General features: G+C 53.7%; 1 protein-coding gene across 4 annotated transcripts in view; it reads left to right on the top strand.

The window, feature by feature from the left end:
• CADM3 (cell adhesion molecule 3) overlaps positions 1 to 23969 on the top strand; it is a 136977-nt gene that overhangs the window by 80258 nt on the left and 32750 nt on the right. For all 4 annotated transcript variants that reach the window (XM_074938435.1, XM_074938434.1, XM_074938433.1 and 1 more), the window contains 4 exons: positions 19105 to 19245; positions 19843 to 19995; positions 20669 to 20806; positions 21974 to 22144. In XM_074938435.1, coding sequence (XP_074794536.1) covers positions 19105 to 19245; positions 19843 to 19995; positions 20669 to 20806; positions 21974 to 22144 — 603 coding nt within the window. The remainder of the gene's footprint in view (positions 1 to 19104; positions 19246 to 19842; positions 19996 to 20668; positions 20807 to 21973; positions 22145 to 23969) is intronic.

Genomic DNA, 23969 nt, shown 5'->3' with positions numbered 1-23969 from the left:
AACACCCTGTTTTCTGGCAACTGATGGCCTGGCCCTTCCCCCTGCAAGGTGAGAGGTAAAGGGTTGGAGAACAAAGGAATCAGGTGACCTCCTGGCCTGGGAAAGGGACAAAGCCCAGAGGAGGAGGGGCTGGAGGGGGAGTCGGTTTGGGACTGGCTGGGGACATGGAGTGAAGTGCAGACGGGGTTGTCTGGCTCACTGCCCCCCAAAATGGACCCGGCTGAGGGATCCTGTTCTCTGCACCTACAAGCTCTGTGTTAGACCATGTTCCTGTCATCTAATAAACCTTCTGTTTTACTGGCTGGCTGAGAGTCACATCTGACTGCGAAGTTGGGGTGCAGGACCCTCTGGCTTCCCCCGGACCCTGCCTGGGCGGACTCGCTGTGGGAAGTGCACAGAGGGGCAGAGGATGCTGAATGCTCCGAGGTCAGACTCAGGAAGGTGGAAGTTGTGTGAGCTGTGTGTCCTGAAGACAGTCTGCTTACAGAATGGAGACTTCCCCAGAGTCCTGACTGGCTTCGTAGGGAGCAGTTCCAGAGCATCGCCCGAGGACTCCGTGACAACTGGTGGCAGAGGTGGGATGTACTGCACCCTGTGGATGGCGCTTCCTGCAGTAAGTGACTGGGGAGCAGTAAAACGAAGAGGGATAGATGAGGACCAGGCGTGCTGAAGGCTCAGAGAGGAGCTGTTTCGGGGGGCGGTTAACCCCTGGGAGTGTGTGACCAGCAAGAAGGACTGTGCAGAAATGGGGTCCCCCAGGGACTGCAGTGACCAGTCTCAGGGGTGGAGCCTGCGGCTTGGCCCTGGGAGAGAGAAGGACTTTTGCAGTAACAGGGTTCCCGTGGGGATTGCAGCGAGCAGTCCAAGGGGCGGAGGAGTCTGCAGCTCGACCCTGGCAAAGAGGTGGTGACCTTGAGAAGGCTGGCACAACAGGGGTTCTCCCTGGAAACCATGGGGAGCTGAGAGCACACAGGCCTGTGAGTCCACAACAACTTGGGAAGAGCGGAGTGATGGCCTATCACCATCTCCTTAAGAAGGACATTGTAACCCTATGCAAGAAGAGAGGGTTGAGCATTGGAAAGTTCACCAAAGCACAGTTAATCATGCAGCTGGAGGAGGATGACCGCTCTAAGGAACAGATTCCTCACCCCAAATGGGGCTATAGCAGGATCTGGGAGCAGCTGGAGTAGTAGCCAGGCATCCCCAAGACTCCTGTCCCCGACCAGACAGGGGTCTTCATGATCAGGTGCCCCATCCGGGGATCGGAGATGGACGGGATTGGAGCTGAGTCCGAGAGAGCAAGAGGACTGTGAGAGACAGCGAGAATCTGAGAAAGAGCTGTGGAAGCAGCAGCAGCATGAACTGGCGATGGTGGAGCAGAGAGGCATAGGGGACCTCCCAGGGGTGAGTGGGGATAGACCCCGGTGTGCCAGTTCCGCAGGGAACCTCGAGACTAAATTGCTGCCCCTGGTTAAGGATGGGGGGGATGTGGATGCGCACCTCACTGCCTTTGAGCAGGCTGGCGATTTGAACCAGGGGGACCCTGCGGAAAAGCCCCGGTGTCTAGCTCCCTTGCTCGGTTCCAAGGCCATAGATTCCGTCAGCCAGATGGGTGGGGAGGTGGACAGGCTCCCACTCCTGGTCCCAAACTATATGTCTGTGTGGAGTCTCCTGAGCTCAGGCCCCTCGGACCTCCAGTAGGAGCGGAAGGTGATGGTCAATGGGGAGACATTCCTGGGGTGGTGAGGTCCTGGGACAGAGAGAACTGTTGTCAGGCCCCTGGTGGTGCAGCCTCAGATGCTGAGGGGCTGGGTGAGCTGGGTGAGGGTCCCAGGGATGAAGCCCCTCGCCCTGCCTATGGCCCAAATCCCTGTGCAGACCCAGGAGGGGTGGGGCTGGCTGGTCATTGGGGTTCTCCAGGATATCATAGAATCATAGAATATCAGGGTTGGAAGGGACCTCAGGAGGTCATCTAGTCCAACCCCCTGCTCAAAGCAGGACCAATCCCCAACTAAATCATCCCAGCCAGGGCTTTGTCAAGCCTGACCTTAAAAACCTCAAAGGAAGGAGATTCCACCACCTCCCTAGGTAACGCATTCCAGTGTTTCACCACCCTCCTAGTGAAAAAGTTTTTCCTAATATCCAACTTAAACCTCCCTTACTGCAACTTGAGACCATTACTCCTTGTTCTGTCATCTGCTACCACTGAGAACAGTCTAGAACCATCCTCTTTGGAACCCCCTTTCAGGTAGTTGAAAGCAGCTATCAAATCCCCCCTCATTCTTCTCTTCCGCAGACTAAACAATCCCAGTTCCCTCAGCCTCTCCTCATAACTCATGTGTTCCAGTCCCCGAATCATTTTTGTTTCCCTCCATTGGACTCTTTCCAATTTTTCCACAACCTTCTTGTAGTGTGGGGCCCAAAACTGGACACAGTACTCCAGATGAGGCCTCACCAATGTCGAATAGAGGGGAACGATCATGTCCCTCGATCTGCTGGCAATGCCCCTACATATATATCCCAAAATGCCATTGGCCTTCTTGGCAACAAGGGCACGCTGTTGACTCATATCCAGCTTCTCGTCCACTGTAACCCCTAGGTCCTTTTCTGCAGAACTGCTGCCGAGCCATTCGGTCCCTAGTATGTAGCGGTGCATGGGATTCTTCCATCCTAAGTGCAGGACTCTGCACTTGTCCTTGTTGAACCTCATCAGATTTCTTTTGGCTCAATCCTCTAATTTGTCTAGGGCCCTCTGTATCCTATCCCTACCCTCCAGCGTATCTACCTCTCCTCCCAGTTTAGTGTCATCTGCAAACTTGCTGAGGGTGCAATCCACACCATCCTCCAGTGACTGTGTCTCTTTGGGACAGGATCCAGGCCCTGCTCCTGTAACGGCCAACAGTTTGAATTTGAATCCAGGGAACCAATCGGCGGAGAGGGAAATGGTCAGTGAAAATGCAGATGACCTGGCTGGCAGCGGGGAGGAGCTGCTAGGCTTAGGCTACCTGCCTGCCTGTAACCAGAGCCCTGGGGCTGGGTGGGACAGAGAGATGCTCCCCGCCCCCTTGCACACTGGAGAGGGGGCTCACGCTGGCTCTGATGCAGTGAGGAAAGCCGCGAGCTAGGGACAGCAAGGGCAGCGCTGAGCACAGTGGGAACTGAGACCGCAGCTGACGGGGGGAGACACAGGCAGGGCAGGGTATCTGTTGACTGTGGCAAGGTGCTTGGTAAGAAAAGTTTGGATGAGCCTAGGCAGCCTTGTGAGCTGATGGCTTTGTCTAGTCAGCAGTTTGGGAAGGCGAGCATAGTGGAAGATGAGTGTCCCTGTACCTTACCTGTTACCTGGGTGGAGAATTGTGACAGTGAAGGAAATGTGCCGGTGTCTGTCAGGGTATTGACTTGCCTATGGAGGGAGCTGCCCCGGTCTCCAAGCAGTTGTCTGTGAACAGCCCTGTGTGCTGGGAAAAGGGGAATGAGATCCCAAGCTGTGTGTCTGGTAAAGGAGAAAGTGTGTCCGGCTCGTCTTTGTCTGTGGAGCAGACAGAAGGGGCCTTTCAGCCTGTGATGGCTGAGAATAGTGCAGTTGTCTCAGAGTTGGTTCTGGATTCAACTAAAGCCCAGGAAGGGAATGGTCCTAAGTTTGTGTCTGCTAGGGACAACGGCACTGTAACTAGGTCGCATCCAGTTAGTGTCTATGCAAAATCCCAGAGCTCAGACAATTCTGGTGCTTGTATTTTGCCTGTTGCTAGTGGGTTGTTGAGAAAGGAATGTCTCCATGCTAGTTCTGTAAGTGAACAGTGTGTGGCCCAGGTCAAGATGGGGGCTCTTAACCAAGAGAGCCCGAATTTCAGCCCTCCAGACTGGAGCGCTGGGAGAAGACCCGATCCCAGTTTGGGGAGTTTTGGGGTGGCAAAAGGGCGCGGGCCGCATAAACCTTCCCACATGCGGCATGCGAGTGCTATCGACCACCCCCGACCTAAGGGAGGGCGTGAAACTGGAAGAACCTGGTGTAACTCCCACCAAGGAACGGGAGAGATTCTGGGGCATCCATTGGAATGTTGGTGGCTTCGAACTTCCCCAGGTCACTGGCTAACGTGACCCCGCTCAGTTCGGTCTCGAAGTGGGGAGAGATGTGACGAAATGGGACTGTTCTTAATGTTTCCTCTGAATATTGTGGGGGGTGCCTCAGTTTCCCCTATGCAGTTCTTAAGTATCTAGGTGGTGGGATAAGGGTGTATGATCATTGCAGAGCCCTAGAGGGCAGGTGTGTGCAGGGGTCTGGACACAGACAATGGCCAACACCCTGTTTCCTGGCAACTGATGGCCTGGCCCTTCCCCCCTGCAAGGTGAGAGCTAAAGGGTTGGAGAACAAAGGAATCAGGTGACCTCCTGGCCCGGGAAAGGGACAAAGCCCAGAGGAGGAGGGGCTGGAGAGAGTTTCAGTTTGGGGCTGTCTGGGGACATGGAGTGAAGTGCAGACATGGTTGTCTGGCTCGCTGCCCCCCAAAATGGACCCGGCTGAGGGGTCCTGTTCTCTGTACCTGCAAGCTCTGTGTTAGACCATGTTCCTGTCGTCTAATAAACCTTCTGTTTTACTGGCTGGCGGAGAGTCACGTCTGACTGCGAAGTTGGGGTGCAGGACCCTCTGGCTTCCCCAGGAGCCTGTCTGGGTGGACTCACTGTGGGACGCGCAGGGAGGGGCAGAGGATGCTGAATGCTCCAAGGTCAGACCCAGGAAGGTGGAAGTTGTGTGAGCTGTGTGTCTTGAAGACAGTCTGTTCGCAGAAAGGAGACTCCCCCAGAGTCCTGACTGGCTTCGTAGGGAGCAGTTCCAGAGCATCGCCCGGGGACTCCGTGACAGGGGTCAAGGGATGTGTTGTGGGTGTTGGAAGTGCAGGGCTGGCATTAGGTGGTGGCAAGCAGGGCAATTGTCTGGGTTGTCCGCCACAGGGGGCACCGCGAAACTAAGTTACGTGCTTCGGCTGCACTGCCTGAGTTTGGGCTTCAGAGAAGGCTCTCATGTGAAAAACAGGCTCAAGTATCAAACTAAATGTAAATACAAGATTCATATTCCAATTAATGTATTTTATAATTCTATGGTAAAAATGAGAAAGTCAGCAATTGTTCAGTAACAGTGGGCTGTGACACTTTCATATTTTTATATCTGATTTTGTAAGCAAGTAGTTGTTAAGTGAGGTGAAACTTGGGGCACGCAAGAGAAATCAGACTCCTGAAAGGGGTATAGTTGTCTGGACAGGTTGAGAACCACTGCTCTAAATGACCTTGATGTACCCCTTGTAGTATATTTTTTCTGTAACACCATAGGAATCACTATCATGATGCGTTTAAGAAAAATCCCTTCGAGTATTGAGAACTCCCCTGGAATTGCTAATAGGGGCTGGAATATGCTGTCCCAGCCACCTGGTGCTAGTAGCCTTGATTACTTGATTACTGAGCAGTTGCTCCGGCAGTTACAGGCCACATTTCGTCCGGGTTTTGTTTATCAAAATGACACACAAAATCTACTTCTGGACTTTGCTCCACTGCTCTTTTGTCAACTGTTCTAGAGAGTGTGTCTGCAGCCACCCAGTCTCTCCTAGGTTTTTATCCAATTTGCAAATGATACATTTGTAACTTACAAATTCACCTCTGTATTCTTGGAGTGACCAGGCCCCTTTTGGAAATGGCAATGAGTAGTTTATGGTCAGTTTCAGCTAACACTGGCCTCTCCTAAATAAAGTCATGAAACCTTTTACACCCACGAACTAAGGGCAAAGCTGCCTCCTCTATTTGAGTGGATTTGACACTTGGGTTTGGTTAGCGCCCATGACACATAGGCAAAACTGGAGTGGCCTATGCTATTGTGAGGTTATATTATTAGAATGGAAGACCAACGAATTACAAAGTGTGCGTACCAAGGAATGCCGCTGTGTGGCCCGTGATCACAGGGCATCAAAAGCTTTGGTAACATGACAAGATGGCCAGTGATGGACATAAACTGACTATACAACCACACCACCTAAAGTACATCACCAGAGATCACTCTGAGTGGTGCTTGATTTGCAAGGAGACCATGTCATAAGAACGTAAGAATGACCATACTGGGTCAGGCCAATGGTCCATCTAGGCCAGTATCATCCTGTCATCTGACAGTGGCTGGTGCCAGATGCTTTAGCGGGAATGAACAGAACAGGCTAATTATTAAGTGTTCCATCCCCTGTCATCCAGTCCCAGTTTCTGTCAATGCGAGGTTTAGGGATATCTGGAACAAGGGGTAACATCCCTGACCACCTTGACCAATAGCCATAGATAGACCAGTTATGCTTTTGGCCTTCACAGTAACCACAGGTAACAAGTTCCAAAGGTTGACTGCATGTTGTGTGAAGAAATACTTCCTTTTGTTTGTTTTCTGCTGCTTATTAATTTTCATTGGGTGACCTCCGGTTCTTGTGTTATGTGAAGGGGTAAACACCACTTCCTTATGCATTTCCTCCACACCAGTCATGATTTTATAGACCTCTGTCATATCCCCCTTTAGTCATCACTTTTCTAAGATGAACAATCCCAATCTTTTTAATCTCTCCTCATATGGAAGCTGTTCCAACCCCCGAATCATTTTTGTTGCCCTTCTCTGTACTTTTTCCATTTCTACTACCTTTTTTGAGATGGGGCGACCAGAACTGCACGCAGTATTCCAGGTGTAGGCCTACCATGGATTTAAATAGTGACATTATGATTTTTACTGCCTTATCATAGAATCATAGAATAACAGAGTTGGAAGGGACCTCTGGAGACCATCTAGTCCAACCCCCTGCCCAGAGCAGGACCAATCCCAACTAAATCATCCCAGCCAGGGCTTTGTCAAGCCTGACCTTAAAAACTTCTAAGAAAGGGGATTCCACCACCTCCCTAGGTAATGCATTCCAGTGTTTCACCACCCTCCTAGTGAAAAAGTTTTTCCTAATATCCAACCTAAACCTCCCCCACTGCAACTTGAGACCATTACTCCTTGTCCTGTCATCTGCTATCACTGAGAATAGTCTAGAACCATCCTCTTTGGAACCACCTCTCAGGTAGTTGAAAGCAGCTATCAAATTCCCCCTCATTCTTCTCTTCCATAGACTAAACAATCCCAGTTCCCTCAGCCTCTCCTCATAACTCATGTGTTCCAGTCCCCTAATCATTTTTGTTGCCCTTCGCTGGACTCTCTCCAATTTATCCACATCCTTCTTGTAGTGTGGGGCCCAAAACTGGACACAGTACTCCAGATGAGGCCTCACCAATGTCGAATAGAGGGGAAAGATCATGTCCCTCGATCTGCTGGCAATGCCCCTACTTATACAGCCCAAAATGCCATTGGCCTTCTTGGCAACAAGGGCACACTGTTGACTCATATCCAGCTTCTCGTCCACTGTCACCCCTAGATCCTTCTCTGCAGAACTGCTGCCTAGCCATTTGGTCCCTAGTCTGTAGCGGTGCATTGGATTCTTCCGTCCTAAGTGCAGGACCCTGCACTTATCCTTGTTGAACCGCCTCAGATTTCTTTTGGCCCAATCCTCCAATTTGTCTAGGTCCCTCTGTATCCTATCCCTACCCTCGAGCATATCTACCACTCCTCCCAGTTTAGTGTCATCCGCAAACTTGCTGATGGTGCAATCCACACCATCCTCCAGATCATTAATGAAGATATTGAACAAAACCGGCCCCAGGACCGACCCTTGGGGCACTCCGCTAGATACCGGCTGCCAGAATTGATTCCTTGAGGACATGCTCCATGATTTTTCCAGGGACTGATGGGAGGCTGACTGGCCTGTAGTTCCCAGGATCCTCCTTCTTCCCTTTTTTAAAGATAGGCACTACATTAGCCTTTTTCCAATCTTCCGGGACTTCCCCCGATCGCCATGAGTTTTCAAAGATAATGGCCAATGGCTCTGCAATCACATCCGCCAATTCCTTTTGCACTCTCGGATGCAACGCATCCGGCCCCATGGACTTGTGCATGTCCAGTTTTTCTAAATAGTCCCGAACCACTTCTTCCTTCACAGAGGGCTGGCCACCTCCTCCCCATGCTGTGCTGCCCAGTGCAGTAGTCTGGGAGCTGACCTTGTTCGTGAAGACAGAGGCAAAAAAAGCATTGAGTATATTAGCTTTTTCCACATCCTCTGTCACTAGGTTGCCTCCCTCATTTAATAAGGGGCCCACACTTTCCTTGGCTTTCTTCTTATTGCCAACATACCTGAAGAAACCCTTCTTGTTACTCTTAACATCCCTCGCTAGCTGCAACTCCAGGTGTGATTTAGCCTTCCCGATTCCATTCCTACATGCCCGAGCAATATTTATATACTCATCCTTGGTCATTTGTCCAATCTTCCACTTCTTGTAAGCCTCTTTTTTGTGTTTAAGATCAGCAAGGATTTCACCGTTAAGCCAAGCTGGTCGCCTGCCATATTTACTATTCTTTCTACACATCGGGATGGTTTGTCCCTGTAACCTCAATAAGGATTCTTCAAAATACAGTCAGCTCTCCTGGACTCCTTTCCCCCTCATGTTATTCTCCCAGGTGATCTTGCCCATCAGTTCCCTGAGGGAGTCAAAGTCTGCTTTTCTGAAGTCCAGGGTCTGTATTCTGCTGCTTTCCTTTCTTCCTTGTGTCAGGATCCTGAACTCGACCATCTCATGGTCACTGCCTCCCAGGTTCCCATACACTTTTGCTTCCCCTACTAATTCTTCCCGGTTTGTGAGCAGCAGGTCAAGAAGAGCTCTGCCCCTAGTTGGTTCCTCCAGCACTTGCACCAGGAAATTGTCCCCTACATTTTCCAAAAACTTCCTGGATTGTCTGTGCACCACTGTATTGCTCTCCCAGCAGATATCAGGATGATTGAAGTTGCCCATGAGAACCAGGGCGTGCGATCTAGTAGCTTCTGCGAGTTGCCGGAAGAAAGCCTCGTCCTCCTCATCCCCCTGGTCCGGTGGTCTATAGCGGACTCCCACCACGACATCACCCTTGTTGCTCAGGGTTCTAAACTTAATCCAGAGACTCTCAGGTTTTTCTGCAGTTTCATACTTGAGCTCTGAGCAGTCATACTGCTCCCTTACATACAGTGCAACTCCCCCACGTTTTCTGGCCTCCCTGTCCTTCCTGAACAGTTTATACCCATCCATGACAGTACTCCAGTCATGCGAGTTATCCCACCAAGTCTCCGTTATTCCAATCACATCATAATTCCCTGACTTTCCAGGACCTCCAGTTCTCCCTGCTTGTTTCCTAGGCTTTGTGCATTTGTATATAGGCACTTGAGATAACTCGCTGATCGCCCCTTGTTCTCAGTATGAGGCAGGAGCCCTCCCCTCTCACATGCTCCTGCTCGTGCTTCCTCCCGGTATCCCGCTTCCCCACTTACCTCAGGGCTTTGGTCTCCTTCCCCCGGTGAACCTAGTTTAAAGCCCTCCTCACTAGATTAGCCAGCCTGCTCGCAAAGATGTTTTTCCCTCTCTTCGTTAAGTGGAGCCCATCTCTGCCTAGCACTCCTCTTTCTTGGAACACCATCCCATGGTCGAAGAATCCAAAGCCTTCTCTCCGACACCACCTGCGTAGCCATTCATTGACTTCCACGATTCGACGATCCCTACCCCGGCCTTTTCCTTCCACGGGGAGGATGGACGAGAACACCACTTGCGCCTCATACTCCTTTATCCTCCTTCCCAGAGACACATAGTCTGCAGTGATCCGCTCAGCGTCATTCTTGGCAGTATCATTGGTGCCCACGTGGAAAAGCAGGAAGGGGTAGCGGTCCGAGGGCTTGATGAGTCTCGGCAGGCTCTCCGTCACATCACGAATCTTAGCTCCTGGCAAGCAGCAGACTTCTCTGTTTTCCCAGTCAGGGCGGCAGATAGATGACTCAGTCCCCCTGAGGAGAGAGTCCCCGACCACCACCACCCGCCTCCTTCTCTTGGGAGTGGTGGTCGTGGAACCCCCAATCTTAGGACAGTGCCTTATCATCTATCCCTTTCCTAATGGTTCCTAACATTTTATTAGTTTTTTTGGCTGACACTGTACATGGAGTGGCTGGTTTCAGAGAACTATCCACAAGGACTCGAAGATCTCTTTCTTGAGTGGCAACAGCTAATTTAGATCCCATATTTTGTATGTATAGCTGGGATTATTTTTGCCAATGGGCATTACTTTACACTTATCAACACTGAATTTCATCTGCCATTTTGTTGCCCAGTCACCCAGTTTTGTGAGACCCCTTTGTAACTCCTCACAGTCAGCTTTGGACTTAACTAGCTTCAGTAATTTTGTACCATCTGCAAATTTTGCCACCTCACTGTTTACCCCTTTTCCATATAATTTGTGAATAGCACAGACTGCAATACTGATCATTGTGGGACATCACTATTACCTTCCCCCCCCCCCATGAAAACTGACCATTTATTCCTACCCTTTTTTTCCCGTCTTTTAATAAGTTACTGATCCATGAAAGGACCTTCCCTCTTATCCCTTGATGGCTTACTTCGTTGTGGGACCTTCTCAGATGCTTTCTGGAAGTCCAAGTACATTATATCAGTATTTCTCAATGACCAGTCCGTGGCCCAGTGCTGGTTCCTGAGATCTCCCTGACGCAGTTTAGGAAGGCAGCAAGTCAGTTCTTGGTATCAAAAAGATTGAAAAACACTGAATATATCAACTGGATCACCCTTAGCCACATGCTTGTTGATCCCCTCAAAGAATTCTAATAGATTGGTGAAGCATGATTTCCTATTACAAAATGGATACAGCCTAACACGGCTGCCACTCTGAAAAAAGCCACATTGACTCTTCCCCAACACATCATATTCATCTACGTGTCAGATAATTCAGTTCTTTACTATAGTTTCAATGATTTTGTATGGTACTGAAGTTAGGCTTAGCGGCTGGTAATTGCCAGGATCACACCTGGAGCCTTTTTTAAAAATTGGTGCCACATTAGCTATCCTCCAGTCATCTGGTACAGAAGCAGATTTAAATTATAGGTTACATACCACAGTTAGTAATTCTGCAATGTCATATTTGAGTTCCTTCAGAACTCTTGGGTGATATAATCTGGGCCTGGTGACTGATTACTGTTTAATGTATCAATTTGTTCCCAAACTTTCTTTATTGACACCTAAAAAGAATGACTTGGGGGTGGTGATCTCCCCCACATCCTCTGCACTGAAGACTGATGCCAAGGATTCATTTAGCTTCTGTGCAACAGCGTGGTCTTCCTTGAGTGCTCCTTTAGCATCTCGATCATCCAGTGGCCCCAATGGCTGTTTTGCAGGCTTCCTGCTTCTGATGGACTGAAAACATTTTTTGCTGTTAGTTTTTGTGTCTTTTACTAGTTGTGCTTCAATTTTTTTCTTGACCTGCCTACTTATGCTTTTCCACTTGACTTGCCAGAGTTTATTTTCATTTCTATTTTCCTCTCTAGGATTTGACTTCCAGTTTTTAAATGATGCCTTTTTGCCTCTAACTGCCTCTTTTACTCCTCCGTTTAGCCACGGTGGAATTTTTTGTGTCCCCTTTATTTTTAAATCTTATTTGGTTAGAGCCTCTACGATGATATTTTTAACAAGTTTCCATGAAGCTCCCAGGCATTTCACTCTTAGAATCATAGACTATCAGGGTTGGAAGGGACCTCAGGAGGTCATCTAGTCCAACCCCCTGCTCAAAGCAGGGCCAATCCCCCATTAAATCATCCCAGCCAGGGCTTTGTCAAGCCTGACCTTAAAAACCTCAAAGGAAGGAGATTCCACCACCTCCCTAGGTAACGCATTCCAGTGCTTCACCACCCCCCTAGTAAAAAAGATTTTCCTAATATCCAACCTAAACCTCCCCCACTGCAACTTGAGACCATTACTCCTCGTTCTGTCATCTGCTACCACTGAGAACAGTCTAGATCCATTGTGACGCAGCAGGGAGCGGCGAGTGTTGACCTGGGAATGTGGCAGGGGAGTTTCACTGGGGATGGGAGACCTGAGAGCCTGTAACCTGAGCCAGGAGGGGGAGATAACACCTCTGCCCGGGAACCTGGACAAAGGCTGCAGGAGAGAGCCTGCTGGGGGAGATTTGGTTTCAGTTTGGTGCTGGGTGGTGGAACGCAGGGAACCCCAGGGCTGGGGTCTAAGCTCCCTGCCCCCCCGAAGGCCTTGACTGAGGGGTCCTGGTGGTACCCACAAGCTCTGTTTTAGACTGTGTTTCTATTGTCCAATAAGCCTTCCATTTTACTGGCTGGCTGAGAGTCACAGTGAATCTGAGGAAGAGGCCCCGGACTCCCCCACACTCTGTGACATCCATCCTCTTTGGAACCCCGTTTCAGGCAGTTGAAAGCAGCTCTTAAATCCCCCCTCATTCTTCTCTTCTGCAGACTAAACAATCTCAGTTCTCTCAGTCTCTCTGCATAAGTCATGCGTTCCAGCCCCCTAATCATTTTTGTTGTCCTCTGCTGGACTCTTTCCAATTTTTCCACATCCTTCTTGTAGTGTGGGGCCCAAAACTGGACACAGTACTCCAGATGAGGCCTCACCAATGTCGAATAGAGGGGAATGCTCACGTCCCTTGATCTGCTGGCAGTGCTCCTATTGATACAGTTCAAAATGTCATTAGCCTTCTTGGCAACAAGGGCACACTGTTGACTCATATCCAGCTTCTTGTCTTGTGACTGTTCCTTTTAATTTTTGCTTAACTAGCTTCTTCATGATTGCATATTTCCGCTTTTTGAAGTTAAATGCTACTGTGATGGGGTTTTTTTTGGTATTTCCCCCCCACCCCCAATGTTGGTAAGTTTAATTGCATTATCGTTGTTTTTACCAAGCGGTTCAGCTATATTCACCCCTTGGACAACATCTTGTGTTCCACTTAGGACTAAATCAAGAATTGCCTCACCCCTTGTAGGTTCCAGGACTAGCTGCTCCAAGAAGCAGTCATTAATAGCGTCTAGAAATTTTATCTTTGCATCCCATCCTGAGGTGACATGGACCCAATCAATATGGGAAGAGTTGAAATCCCCGACTATTATGGAGTTTTCTGTTTTTGTAGCCTCTCTCTCCTGAGCATTTCTTATCCCTTTGGGATTTGTTGTCATGATGATGATGGAGGATATGCTTGGAGGTGCCCGTAACAGCATGGCACCCACCTCTTGCAAGCACCCTCTTCTGGTTGGCTGTGTCTGCAGTCTTTAAACCAGTCCTGGCCCTCGTATCGGGCCGTACTCTCAGGGCTTCCTCCCTGGAGGCAATGGTTTCACCCTTTTAGTCTGTTTTGGCCCCAGCACTCCAGCTGGCCTTCCTGACAGCTCAGTCCCCTTCTGTGGATTTACTGCTGTCCAGTTGTAGGCCCTTCTCCAGTGGCCTATTGGGGGCGGGATCCAGGCCTGCCCACTACTCCAGGTCTCAGCCCAGGGACCCTAAGAATAGCAGCCACACGCTAGCATGTCCCTTTAGCAAAACTGCCTTCAGTTCCCTGGGCCACTTCCCTGTGGCCTCAGCCTTCACTGATACCTTACCCTTGGCTCAGGGCTCTACTAAACTCAGGCCCAGCAGCCCGCCAACAGCTCTTCCTCACTCCCCTGGTCCCTACTAGCACTGAGCTGTCCAGTGTGTTGCAGTGCCCTTGGTCAGTCAGGAGCATCATCTGAACTCCTCTAGCTCCAGCAAGGAACTGCCGGTCTCTGACTCCACAGCTCCCTTTTTATAGGGCCCTGATTTGCTGCTTCCCCTGCAGTCACTCTAGCCCACTTGGAGAACCTCTCCATTGCTCCTTTCCTGGGATGAGTGTGGCAGGACCCTGAGGCCTCCAGTAGGGGGTCTCTGGGCCGAGTTCACCCCATCACAGTGTCCGTGGACAACTTAGTTTTGTGCGTACTGTCATAGTACCTCAGGGCTGGGATCTCTTTAATTAACTAATTTCTCAAACATGTTATTAAGATTAGCATCCCATGTCCACTGAACATCTCTGCACAGGCTCTCGGGTTGCTGGCTCGGGCAGCTAGGTTTGGCACACATTTCCTTATATAGTTTACTCTTCCAAGGAAGATCTGACCCCTTCCTTGTCTTCTGGGGCACATATATTAGTGATGGGCTCCACCTTGCTGTGATCTACCTGTACCCTTTGCTGTGTGAAATTCTTTTCCTGGTGTGTTATTGCCATTATAATGAAGTTACATTTTGGTTTGTGTAGCTTTAGTCCAGCAGCTCTGGGTCTTCCCAAAGCTACCTGGATCCTCTGGTCATTCTCTTAGCCCTGGTCTACACTGGGGGTGGGGGGTCAACCTAAGATATGCAACTTCAGCTACGCAAATACGTAGCTGAATTTGGCATATCTTAGGTCAACTTACCTGGCCATGAGGATGGCAGCAAGTCAACTGCTGCCGCTCCCCCGTCGACTCCACTTCCGCCTCTCACGAGCTGGAGTCAACGCAGAGCGCATTTGGGGATCAATAATCAATCCCAGATGGTGGATCAGTGGGTAGTGATCAATCTAAGTAGTGAAGACCTGCCCTTATACTGTTTTTCCCAGATGTGTGACCTTAGTACCCTCTAGAAAATCAAAACTGTGTTGTATTTTCTGGTGCAGCATCTTAGGTGTCAAACATCTTTTGGGTCTATTCATAAGCAAAGGACTCAGTCTTTTTGTCTATAATGATCAACAGATGCATTTACGCCATCGGTTCTTCTGTGCGCTCTGATTCCCAGAGCGGTGAGTCTACCTAGCTCCTTTTTTAGCTTCTGCCATTAGGTGAGGGGGACTTTCCTCATGGTGTGAATTGTGGGTTGGTTGGGCTCCTTCCCCTCTATCCTGTACTCTGAGAGCTTCCTTATTCCCTGGAAGATGTCCTCAAACTCTTCCTCTTCACCAGCTGTAAAACAGAGACCTTGGGGCTGCACAACACACCCCTAGCCTGGGCTTTCCACATGGCTCTTCTTGTCGCCTGGCCACACATCACCCCCAGCCTGCCCTGCCCAATCAGCCCCATACCCTCACCAGGGTCATCCCAGAGGCCAGCTGGGTCAAGCCATTTCGAGACACTCCCCAGCTTGCACATGCACTGATACACACCCATGCACTGACACCAGCTCTTCCCCTCTTTGACCTGAGCAGCTAGTCAAAGTTTGGGGCTGTGGGGATGGTGGGAGTAGAAATTGGTAATAGCCATTTCTGTGATGCCATTTTGTTTATTTCAAAGAATGTAAAAAATCCTGTAGTCTGAACACAAAGAATTTAAAAGCAGGGAGGAGCTTAAAGCCTCTTTAGCCAACAGACCCCAAAGTTCTCCCTCCAGCTTCTTCCAGGGTCACACTGGGTATGTTTACACCACAGTGAGACACCCTCGGCTGGCCCCTGCCAGCTGACTGGGGCTTGTGAGGCTCAGGCTAAGGGCTTGTTTAACTGTGGCCTGGGGAAGCTGACTTGGGCTGCAGCCTGAGCTTTGGGCCCCTCCCACCTTGCAGGGTCTTAACACCCAGGCTCCAGCCAGAGCCTGGAAATCTACACCGCAGTTAAACAGCCCCTTAGCCCAAGCACCGTGAGCCCCAGTCAGCTGGCACAGGCCAGCCACAGGTTTTAATTGCAGTGTAGAGATACCCACTGTGTTCACTGGCTACTGCTTGGCTTTCTTGCTTTATGCCTCTGCCTCTCTGTCCTGTATCTGTCTATTCTCAGTTTCTGTGGGTTCTGCTGTTACACACATCCACACCACAAACTGCAAAACACTGATACATGCATAAACACATACTTACATACATACACACATTACATGTCCACACATGCATACACCCCCCCCTTATACTCACACATGTTAAATGTTTCCACATAGACTAGGGGTGGGCAAACTACAGCCCCCGGGCTGCGTCCAGCCCATTAGACCTTTTAATCCAGCCCTCAAGCTCCAGTTGGGGAGCAGGGTCAGGGGCTTGCCTCACTCCACGCATGCCGTGGCTCTTAGAAGCAGCAGCATGTCCCCCCCTGACTCTTACACGTAGGGGCAGTGTGACAGGGTTGGGACTCACCACCACAGCACCTCCTGTTGGTCACTGTGGGAATTAGCTCAGTCCATGAGGCGCACCCTCCGCTGGTGGTGTCCCATCTGTCTTTTGCCCTCTGTTGGCATCTGGACCCACGTTGCTCCCTTCTCGCAGCATCCTCTTCAGAACACTGCCCTCCAGCAGTGCCCCCTAGTCCACACTCACCCCTTCCAGGGGGCAGTTAACAGCAGTCTTTCTGCTTTGTCCCAACCACAGTGGCCGACCACACCCCCAGAGTCTAAGCCCCTTTGTCAGGGGTCAGGTGCAGTCTGCTATGGCCACTTCTAATAGCCAAGTGTAAGTGCAAGGAGGGGACCCAGGCCCACCCTCTACTCTGGGTCCCAACTCAGGGACCCTTTGGTGGCAGCCTTCCTGCGTGCCCTCCATCTCTCCTTTTGGGCCATTTCCCCTTCAGCCCCTTTGCATCAGCTAGGCCCTTTCCTCAGGGCCTGCAGCCTGGCAGGTACCAGGCTAGAGTTTCCTTCTACTCCCCTGGTGCTAGTCTCCTCACACAGGAGACAGACCTTCACCCTCTGAAGGCCTAGGAGAAACTGCCTGCTTCTTGCCTGGGCAGCCTTTATATAGGGCCTAGCCTGGCCCTGATTGGCTGCCTCTTGCTCAGCCCTGATTGGCTCCCCGCAGGCCCTCTCTGATTGGCTGCCTGTCTGCGCAGCCGCTCTGGCCTGCTGTAGCCCAATCTGGCCTGGGGGTGGGGCACCGCCCCACCACAGGCAGCCAGGGGGCTCTACACACTGACCCCACCCCAAGTGCCAGTTCTGTAGCTCCCATTGGCCAGAGCACTCACCCCCCTGCACCCCAACCCCCTGTCCCAGCCTGCATCCCTCTCCCACACCCTGAATCCCTCGTTTCTGGCCCCACCCTGGAACCCACACCCCCAGCCCAGAGCCCGTACCCCCTCCCACACCCCAACCCCCTGCCTCAGCCTGGAGCCCCCTCCAATACTCTGAACCCCTCTGCTCAACCCCAAGCCCTCAGACTCCCCCTGCATCCCAAACCCCTCATCCCTGGCCCCACCCCAGAACCTGCACATCCAGCCAGAGTCCTCATCCCCTCCTGCATCCCAACTCCCAATTATGTGAGCATTCATGGCCCGCCATATAATTTCCATACTCAGATGTGGCCCTCAGACCAAAAAGTTTGCCTACTCCTGACATAGACCCCCCCGCCCCCCAACAGCCCCATGTGAAAGGAGGGGACAGCTAGCACTCCCTGTGAGTCTCGCAGCCCGCACTCAGGGCAGCAGGGCACTTTGTGACAGTGGCAGGGGGCGTGCCCGGCCCCCTGCCCAGCATGGATTACATCTGAGGGACTGGTCCAGCCTCTCCTGCTGCACGTGCTGCTTGGGGACCCACTGCGCAGTCAGCACTATCACTAGCCTGGAGTCTGCCCCAGCCTGTTGCTGAGCTGGCTGCTGGCTCCGCTCCCTGCAGCAGCCTCCAGAATCACTGGGCATGCTGGAGCCAGCTGGGCTCTGGTCCGGGGCGGGCAGGGGAGCCAGGAGACCCAGGCACCCTGAGAGGGCAGGGGATCCAGAGGCCTGGAGCAGGAAATTCCTCCCTAGATATTCAGCCCAACACCTGTGTCGTGCCTCCCACCTGGGACTGAAGGGGAGAGAGAACATGGGAGGGGGAGCCTCTGGGATCCCACATTCCCTTCCTTTCCCTTTGCTTTGGGCTGATATGCCCTTCCTCACCCCACAGAAGGGGCCATCCACCCTGATGCTCCAGAGTAGCCAGAACTCCCCAAGGACTCAGCCTCCCCAACCCTCATGGGCTGAGCCAGCCCTCCCCCACTCTGTGAGCCGCCCCTCCCCTTCTTCCTCCCTGAGCCATGTCCACCTCTCAAACTGATTATTATTTATCATTGTTCTCTTCATTGCATCCACCTGTCCCTCTTGGAGTGGGGAACAAGTCCTGCTGGTCCAGCCTCTGCCCGATGGGCAGGGGATTCGCACTGCGCCAGCCTGTTCCTGATGGGCAGGGGATTCGCACTGCTCCAGGCTGTCCCCAGTGGGTGGGGGATTCCCACTGCACCAGCCTGTTCCTGATGCGCGGGGGATTCACACTGCGCCAGGCTGTCCCTGATGGTCAGGGGATTCGCAGTGCATCAGGCTGTCCCTGATGGGTGGGTGATTCCCATTGCACCAGACTGTCCCTGGTGCATGGGGGATTTGCACTGCTCCAGCGTGTCCCCAGTGAGCGGGGGATTCACACTGCTCCAGGCTGTCTCCGGTGGGCGGGGGATTCACACTGTACCAGGCTGTCCCCAGTGGGCAAGGTATTTTCACTGCACCAGGCTGTCCCTGATGGACAGGGGATTCACACTGCACCAGGCTGTCCCTGGTGGGCTTGTGGGTTGCAGTCCCAACTGCCCTCGCCGGTTCTCACATACATGGTGGGTGCAGGGCGCTCAGGCGCAGATCCTAGTCAGGGTGCAGCATAGGCAGAAGGCCAAACCTGTCACTATGGAAAGGGCAGTACCAGGTGCTGCCTGGAATCAGGATCATGTGAGTGATGCCAGAGAGTCCAGGATGGAGGGGACCTCAGGCCCAGGGTGAATGACCGGCCTAGTGCTGACTCTGCACCCAGCCCACATGGCCTGTGTGCTGTCCTGCTGTGGGCATGGGCCCTGGCAGAGCACCCAGCAGCTGCTATCTCTAGGGATGGGGAGGGGTGAGTTGGGCACAACAGGAGAAAGGCCTCTTTGTACAGCCAGTGGGAGTGGAGCCACCTACAGCCAAGGCTGTGTGCTGGGGCTACTGGCCTGGCAAAGGAGCAGAGGCGCGACGAGAACTTGGGGCCATGACCCCAGGGAGTGGGGTGGCTGGAATGTGCCTCTCAAGGCCCAGGCACGGACATGCAGCAGGGATCAGCCAGCGGCAGGGGTTACACTCCCATCTGGCCAAAGACGGTCTTTCACCTTCATCCCAGTGCACACAGGGAGGAGCCTGGGCTGCTGGGAGACGGGTGGTGCCCAGCACAGGGTGGGCCCAGGAGCACGGGGGTCAGCCCAAGCTGATGTCTGCCTGTTTGCCCCCAGAGAGCCAGCCTACGACATCTGATGAGACAGTGGTGGCAGGTGGCACCGTGGTGCTGAAGTGCAAGGTGGAGGATCCCGACGACTCCTCACTGCAGTGGTCCAACCCAGCCCAGCAGACGCTCTACTTTGGGGAGAAACGAGGTATTGCCAGCAGCCCCGGCTGGGCCTGGAAGGGCCCTGCTCGCCTCTCCCTGGGCCTCAGGTTAGACTGGCTGTGAGGGGAACAGGCTCCAGAGAGCACTCCTCAGCCTTTCCCCCTGCATGAGGGGTGGGGTGAGAGGGAATGGTGCCCCAAGGGAGGTGGGGAGCAGCGTCCCAGGGCAGCGGAAAGGGGAAGCAGTACTCCAGGGAACAGGACGGGGCAGAGGGGAAACAGTGACCCGGGGGGGGGGGGGGGGGCCGAGGTGCAGCAGTACCCTGCGTGGATGAGGGGAAGCAGTGCCCTGCGGGGATGGGATGAAGGGAAACAGTGCCCCACAGTGGGAGTGGAAGCAATGCCCCACAGGGCGAAGGGGAAGAAATGCCTCACAGGGGGAGGGAAAGCAGTGCCCTGTGGGAACGGGGCGAAGGGAAGCAGTGCCCCATGGGGACGGGGAGAGGGGAAGCACTGCACCATGGAGGGAGGGGAACCAGTGCTCAGTGCAGGAGGATGTGCTGCTGGGTTGAAGCGTGACCTGGCGGCTCCTGCTGGCTCTCGGTCCTGGCCAGCATAGCTAATCCCTCTTGCTCTGGCCCCAGCGCTCCGGGATAACAGGATCCAGCTGGTGAAGTCCACACCCAACGAGCTGGCCATCAGCATCAGCAACGTGGTGCTGGCGGATGAGGGCGAGTACACCTGCTCCATCTTCACCATGCCTGTGCGGACAGCCAAGGCCCTTGTCACCGTGCTGGGTGAGGGCTTGCGACTCCCTTCCCCTGAGGAACCCGCTCAGCACCCTGGGCAATGGAGCCTGCTTGTGCACAGGGCCCAGTGAGTGTGACCCTGGCCTGGCAGCAGCCTGCACGATCCCCTCCCCCAACCTGCCAGCTCCTGGTGCTGGGCCCCTGCTGTTGCTGAGGGGTGGGTGCCCCAGCCCTCAGAGGCCTGGCCACAGCCCCTGGGGACTCTCCTGGGTTCCCCTCCAAGCTGCAGGGCCTGGATTCTCCTCACAGCCCCAACCTGAGCACAGCCAGCCACTCCCACTCTGCAGCCAGTGGCAGAGCCTCCAGCCAGGGCTCCGTGTCTGGGCATATCCCTGTGTCTGCATGTGCCCACGTGTATGTGTGTCTGCGTGTGCCCGTGTGTCTGCATGTGCCCATGTGTCTGCGTGTGTCCGTGTGTCTGTCTGTGTCCGTGTGTCTGCGTGTGCTAGTGTGTCTGCCCCTTCCCATTTGTGCGTGTGTCTGTGTGTGCCCCAGTGTCTGTGTATGCGTGTGTCTCTGTATCTGTGTGTCTTCCTGAGTGTTTGCGCCTGCCCTGTTCTCTGCGCCCGCCCTTGTCCTGCCCGTGCTCGGGAGGAATCAGGAGGGGAGTTCAGGGGTGCGGAGAGACAAGACATTCTCTGTTCCTTGCCCTCTCCCCCAGGAATCCCCCAGAACCCTCAAATCTTTGGCTATGAGCTGCCCATCCGAGAGACGGAGATGGCCCAGCTGACGTGCCGATCCTCTGGCAGCAAGCCAGCTGCCCAGCTCCACTGGAAGAAAGGCAACAAGGAGCTGCAAGGTAGGTGCTGGCTGCAGGGCACCAGGGCATATTGGGAGCCCAGCTCTGGTGAAGCAGTGTAAGGCCTGAACCTTGCAGCTTGGCCCGCAACAGAAGGGGAGAACGTGCCCTTGCTCAGTAAAAAGCTGAGGCTGCCCTAGCCCAGAGCCTCAGGCTGGGCACTGCTGTCCCTGGGGCCTAGTCGGCCACTGCAGGCGGATGGCACCTTAGTGAAGATCTTTCACTGGTGCTGAGCCTGCAGAGAGAGAGCTGGCCCCGCGGGCCTGGGGTGGGCAAAGGGGTAAAGCACCACCCAGCTCTGAGACAGACAGAAAACAAAGTAAAATTCACGGTCCCTTTGCAGCATGGCCACGGGCAGCAGCGGGCGGGAGAGTGTCCTGCAGCACTGGGCTGCATCGTGAGTCTGCTAAGAAGGGGGAGCAGGGAGGTGGCACAGAGCCTAGTTAGGTAATAATGAGGGCTGGGGAAGAGTGAGGAACCCTAGAGGGACCTGCCCCCATGAGCCAGCGAGGACTCGTTGCCCAAGGCAATGTGTTGTGCCCTGGGGGGAATGACCTGACCTGGGCCGTAAGCCAGGGGACAGCACTCAGTACATTGGAGATGTGGGAGCAGCTCTCTGGTGCCCTGGCCATTGCTCAGACCCCACATGGGGGGACTATTGGGGCCCTCCAGGGAGAGCAGGGCCGGTACAGTGGGGCTGTTTGAATCTGAGGACACAAGGGTGGGAGGCAACACAACGAGCTGCCCTGAGACGCCAGGTCAGGCTCCAGACATGCCTTCTCATACCATGACCAAGGGGATGCTCAGTAGTACTGCAAAGGAATACTGGTAAACGCTGTGCCCAGCACACTTTGCCTGTGGCACTCTTTGCCCCAAAGAGGCCCTGGGGGCCCAGAGCCAGGATTCCAGACCAGGCAGACAAGCCAGGATAGCTGGTGGAAGGGCTGTGCACCCTCCTGCAGGGCACCAGCCGACCACTAGCTGAGGGGAGCTGGGGAGCCAGGTTCTCCCATCACTAGCAGCTCCTGTCCCTTGCTCTGAAGCAACGGGTGCTGGCTAGCATGGCAGGCGGGAGAGGTGCAGATGGGCCCCGTGGGTAAGATGGAGTCACTCCCGTGCCCTGTGCAGGCCCCACGCTGATAGCACCTGTTCCTTTGCCCCCCAAAGGTGGGGCCCTCGAGGTGATGGAAGATTCCAACGGGAAAACCTTCACTGTCACCAGCCGCGTTGAGTTCACCGTCACCAAAGAAGACAACGACATGGATGTGACCTGCACAGTGGATCATGAGTCCCTGCAGAACTCGGAGAGATCCGCAAGCCAGAAACTGCAGGTCTACTGTACGTACAGGACAGCCACGGCGGGGGAGGGGGAGGCATCCGGGGAGTGTGCTTGGAGTGTCGTGGGAGCATGACGAGGTGCAGATGAGACTGAAAGGAGGCATGAGCCAGTGACCAGCCCTCCGCAGGCACCCCGTGCCTCACACGAACACCCCGCCTATAGCTACATGTCACCTGCACCCGCTCACAGCCCACCCCAACCCCCCACAGCCCACAAACCCCACACACAACAGACACACAGCCCACGGCCTACTACATCCCGCATAGCCCACTGCTTACCACCTCAAACACAGCCTGACACCCCCGACACATGGCCCACGGCTTACCACCTCCAACACAGCCCTCTGCCTACTACCTCCCCACACACACAGCCCATGGCCTACCACCCTCCATACACAGCCCACCACTAATCACCCCTATGTCAACAGCGCCAGAACCAGGGGTCAGTGGGGCATGGCCCCCGCACTGTGGCCCCCCCATGGGTGTAGTTTGGCTGGGCAGGGAGCAGTGTTACCTCCCCCAAATGCAAGGCTTGCACAGGTGCTGTGCTTCGCAGCAAGGGAGATGATCACCGTTATCAGTTCCCCTGCCTCAAACTACAGCCTTTACTGGTGCCGCTCCACACCTGCCCGAGGCTTGCAGTTTGGGGGGCAATGCCGCCCCCTCACCACCGAACAACACCCATGTTAAAAAGTGGGGTCTGGCAGTGGTGGTCCCCCCACTTCTACAATGATTCTGATGCCCTTATCCTATGCGCAAACACATCCCACCGCTACCAACCCTGACACATACACAGCCCACTGCTAACCACTGCCACATACACACAGCCCACCATTACCAACCGCAGTGCACACACAGCCCACTGCTAACCACCGTGATGCATGCACAACCCACTGCTAACCACCCTGACGCACACACCGCCAATCACTACCGACCGCGATGCGCACACAGTCCACTGCTAACCACCCTGACAAACGCAGAGCCCACTACTAACCACCCCATACACACACAGCCCACTGATAACCAACCTGACGCACATATCCCACTATTAACAAACCCAATACACACACATCTCACCGTTAACCACCCCATGCACACACAGCCCACCGCTAACCAACCCTACGTGCACACATTCCTCTACTACTGACCCCGACGCATACACAGATCACTGCTAACCACTCTCACACACACACAGGCCACCACTAACCATTTTTTGTGCACACACAGCCCAGAGCTTCACCCCCCGTACTCACACAGAGCTCACCGCTAACCACTCCCCCGATACACACAGCCCACTGCTAACCACCCTGATGCACACACAGCACACCACTACCAACCGCGATGCACACACAGCCCACTGCTAACCACTCCATACACATACAACCCATTGCTAACCACACTGTCGCGCACACAGCCCAGAGCTACCCCCACACACACAGCCCAGTGCTAGCCACGCCATACACACACATCCCACTGCTACCACCCTGACGCACACACAGCTCACTGCTAACCCCCCTACCATGCACACACAGCCTGTCCGTCCCCTACGCACACACAGCCCACCGCTGTCCGTCCCCTACGCACACACAGCCCACCGCTATCCATCCCCTATGCATACACAGACCACTGCTAACCCCCACTACGTAGGCACAGCTCACCGCTAACCCCACCCATGCACACACAGCCTGTCCGTCCCCTACGCACACACAGCCCACCGCTATCCGTCCGCTATGCACACACAGCCCACCGCTATCCGTCCCCTATGCATACACAGACCACTGCTAACCCCCACTACGTAGGCACAGCTCACCGCTAACCCCACCCA

This window comes from Natator depressus, chromosome 24, assembly GCF_965152275.1.
Source record: "Natator depressus isolate rNatDep1 chromosome 24, rNatDep2.hap1, whole genome shotgun sequence".
NCBI classification, from domain to species: domain Eukaryota; kingdom Metazoa; phylum Chordata; order Testudines; family Cheloniidae; genus Natator; species Natator depressus.
Note: the sequence above shows the minus strand (reverse complement) of the source record. Positions and strands in the feature narration are given on the sequence as shown.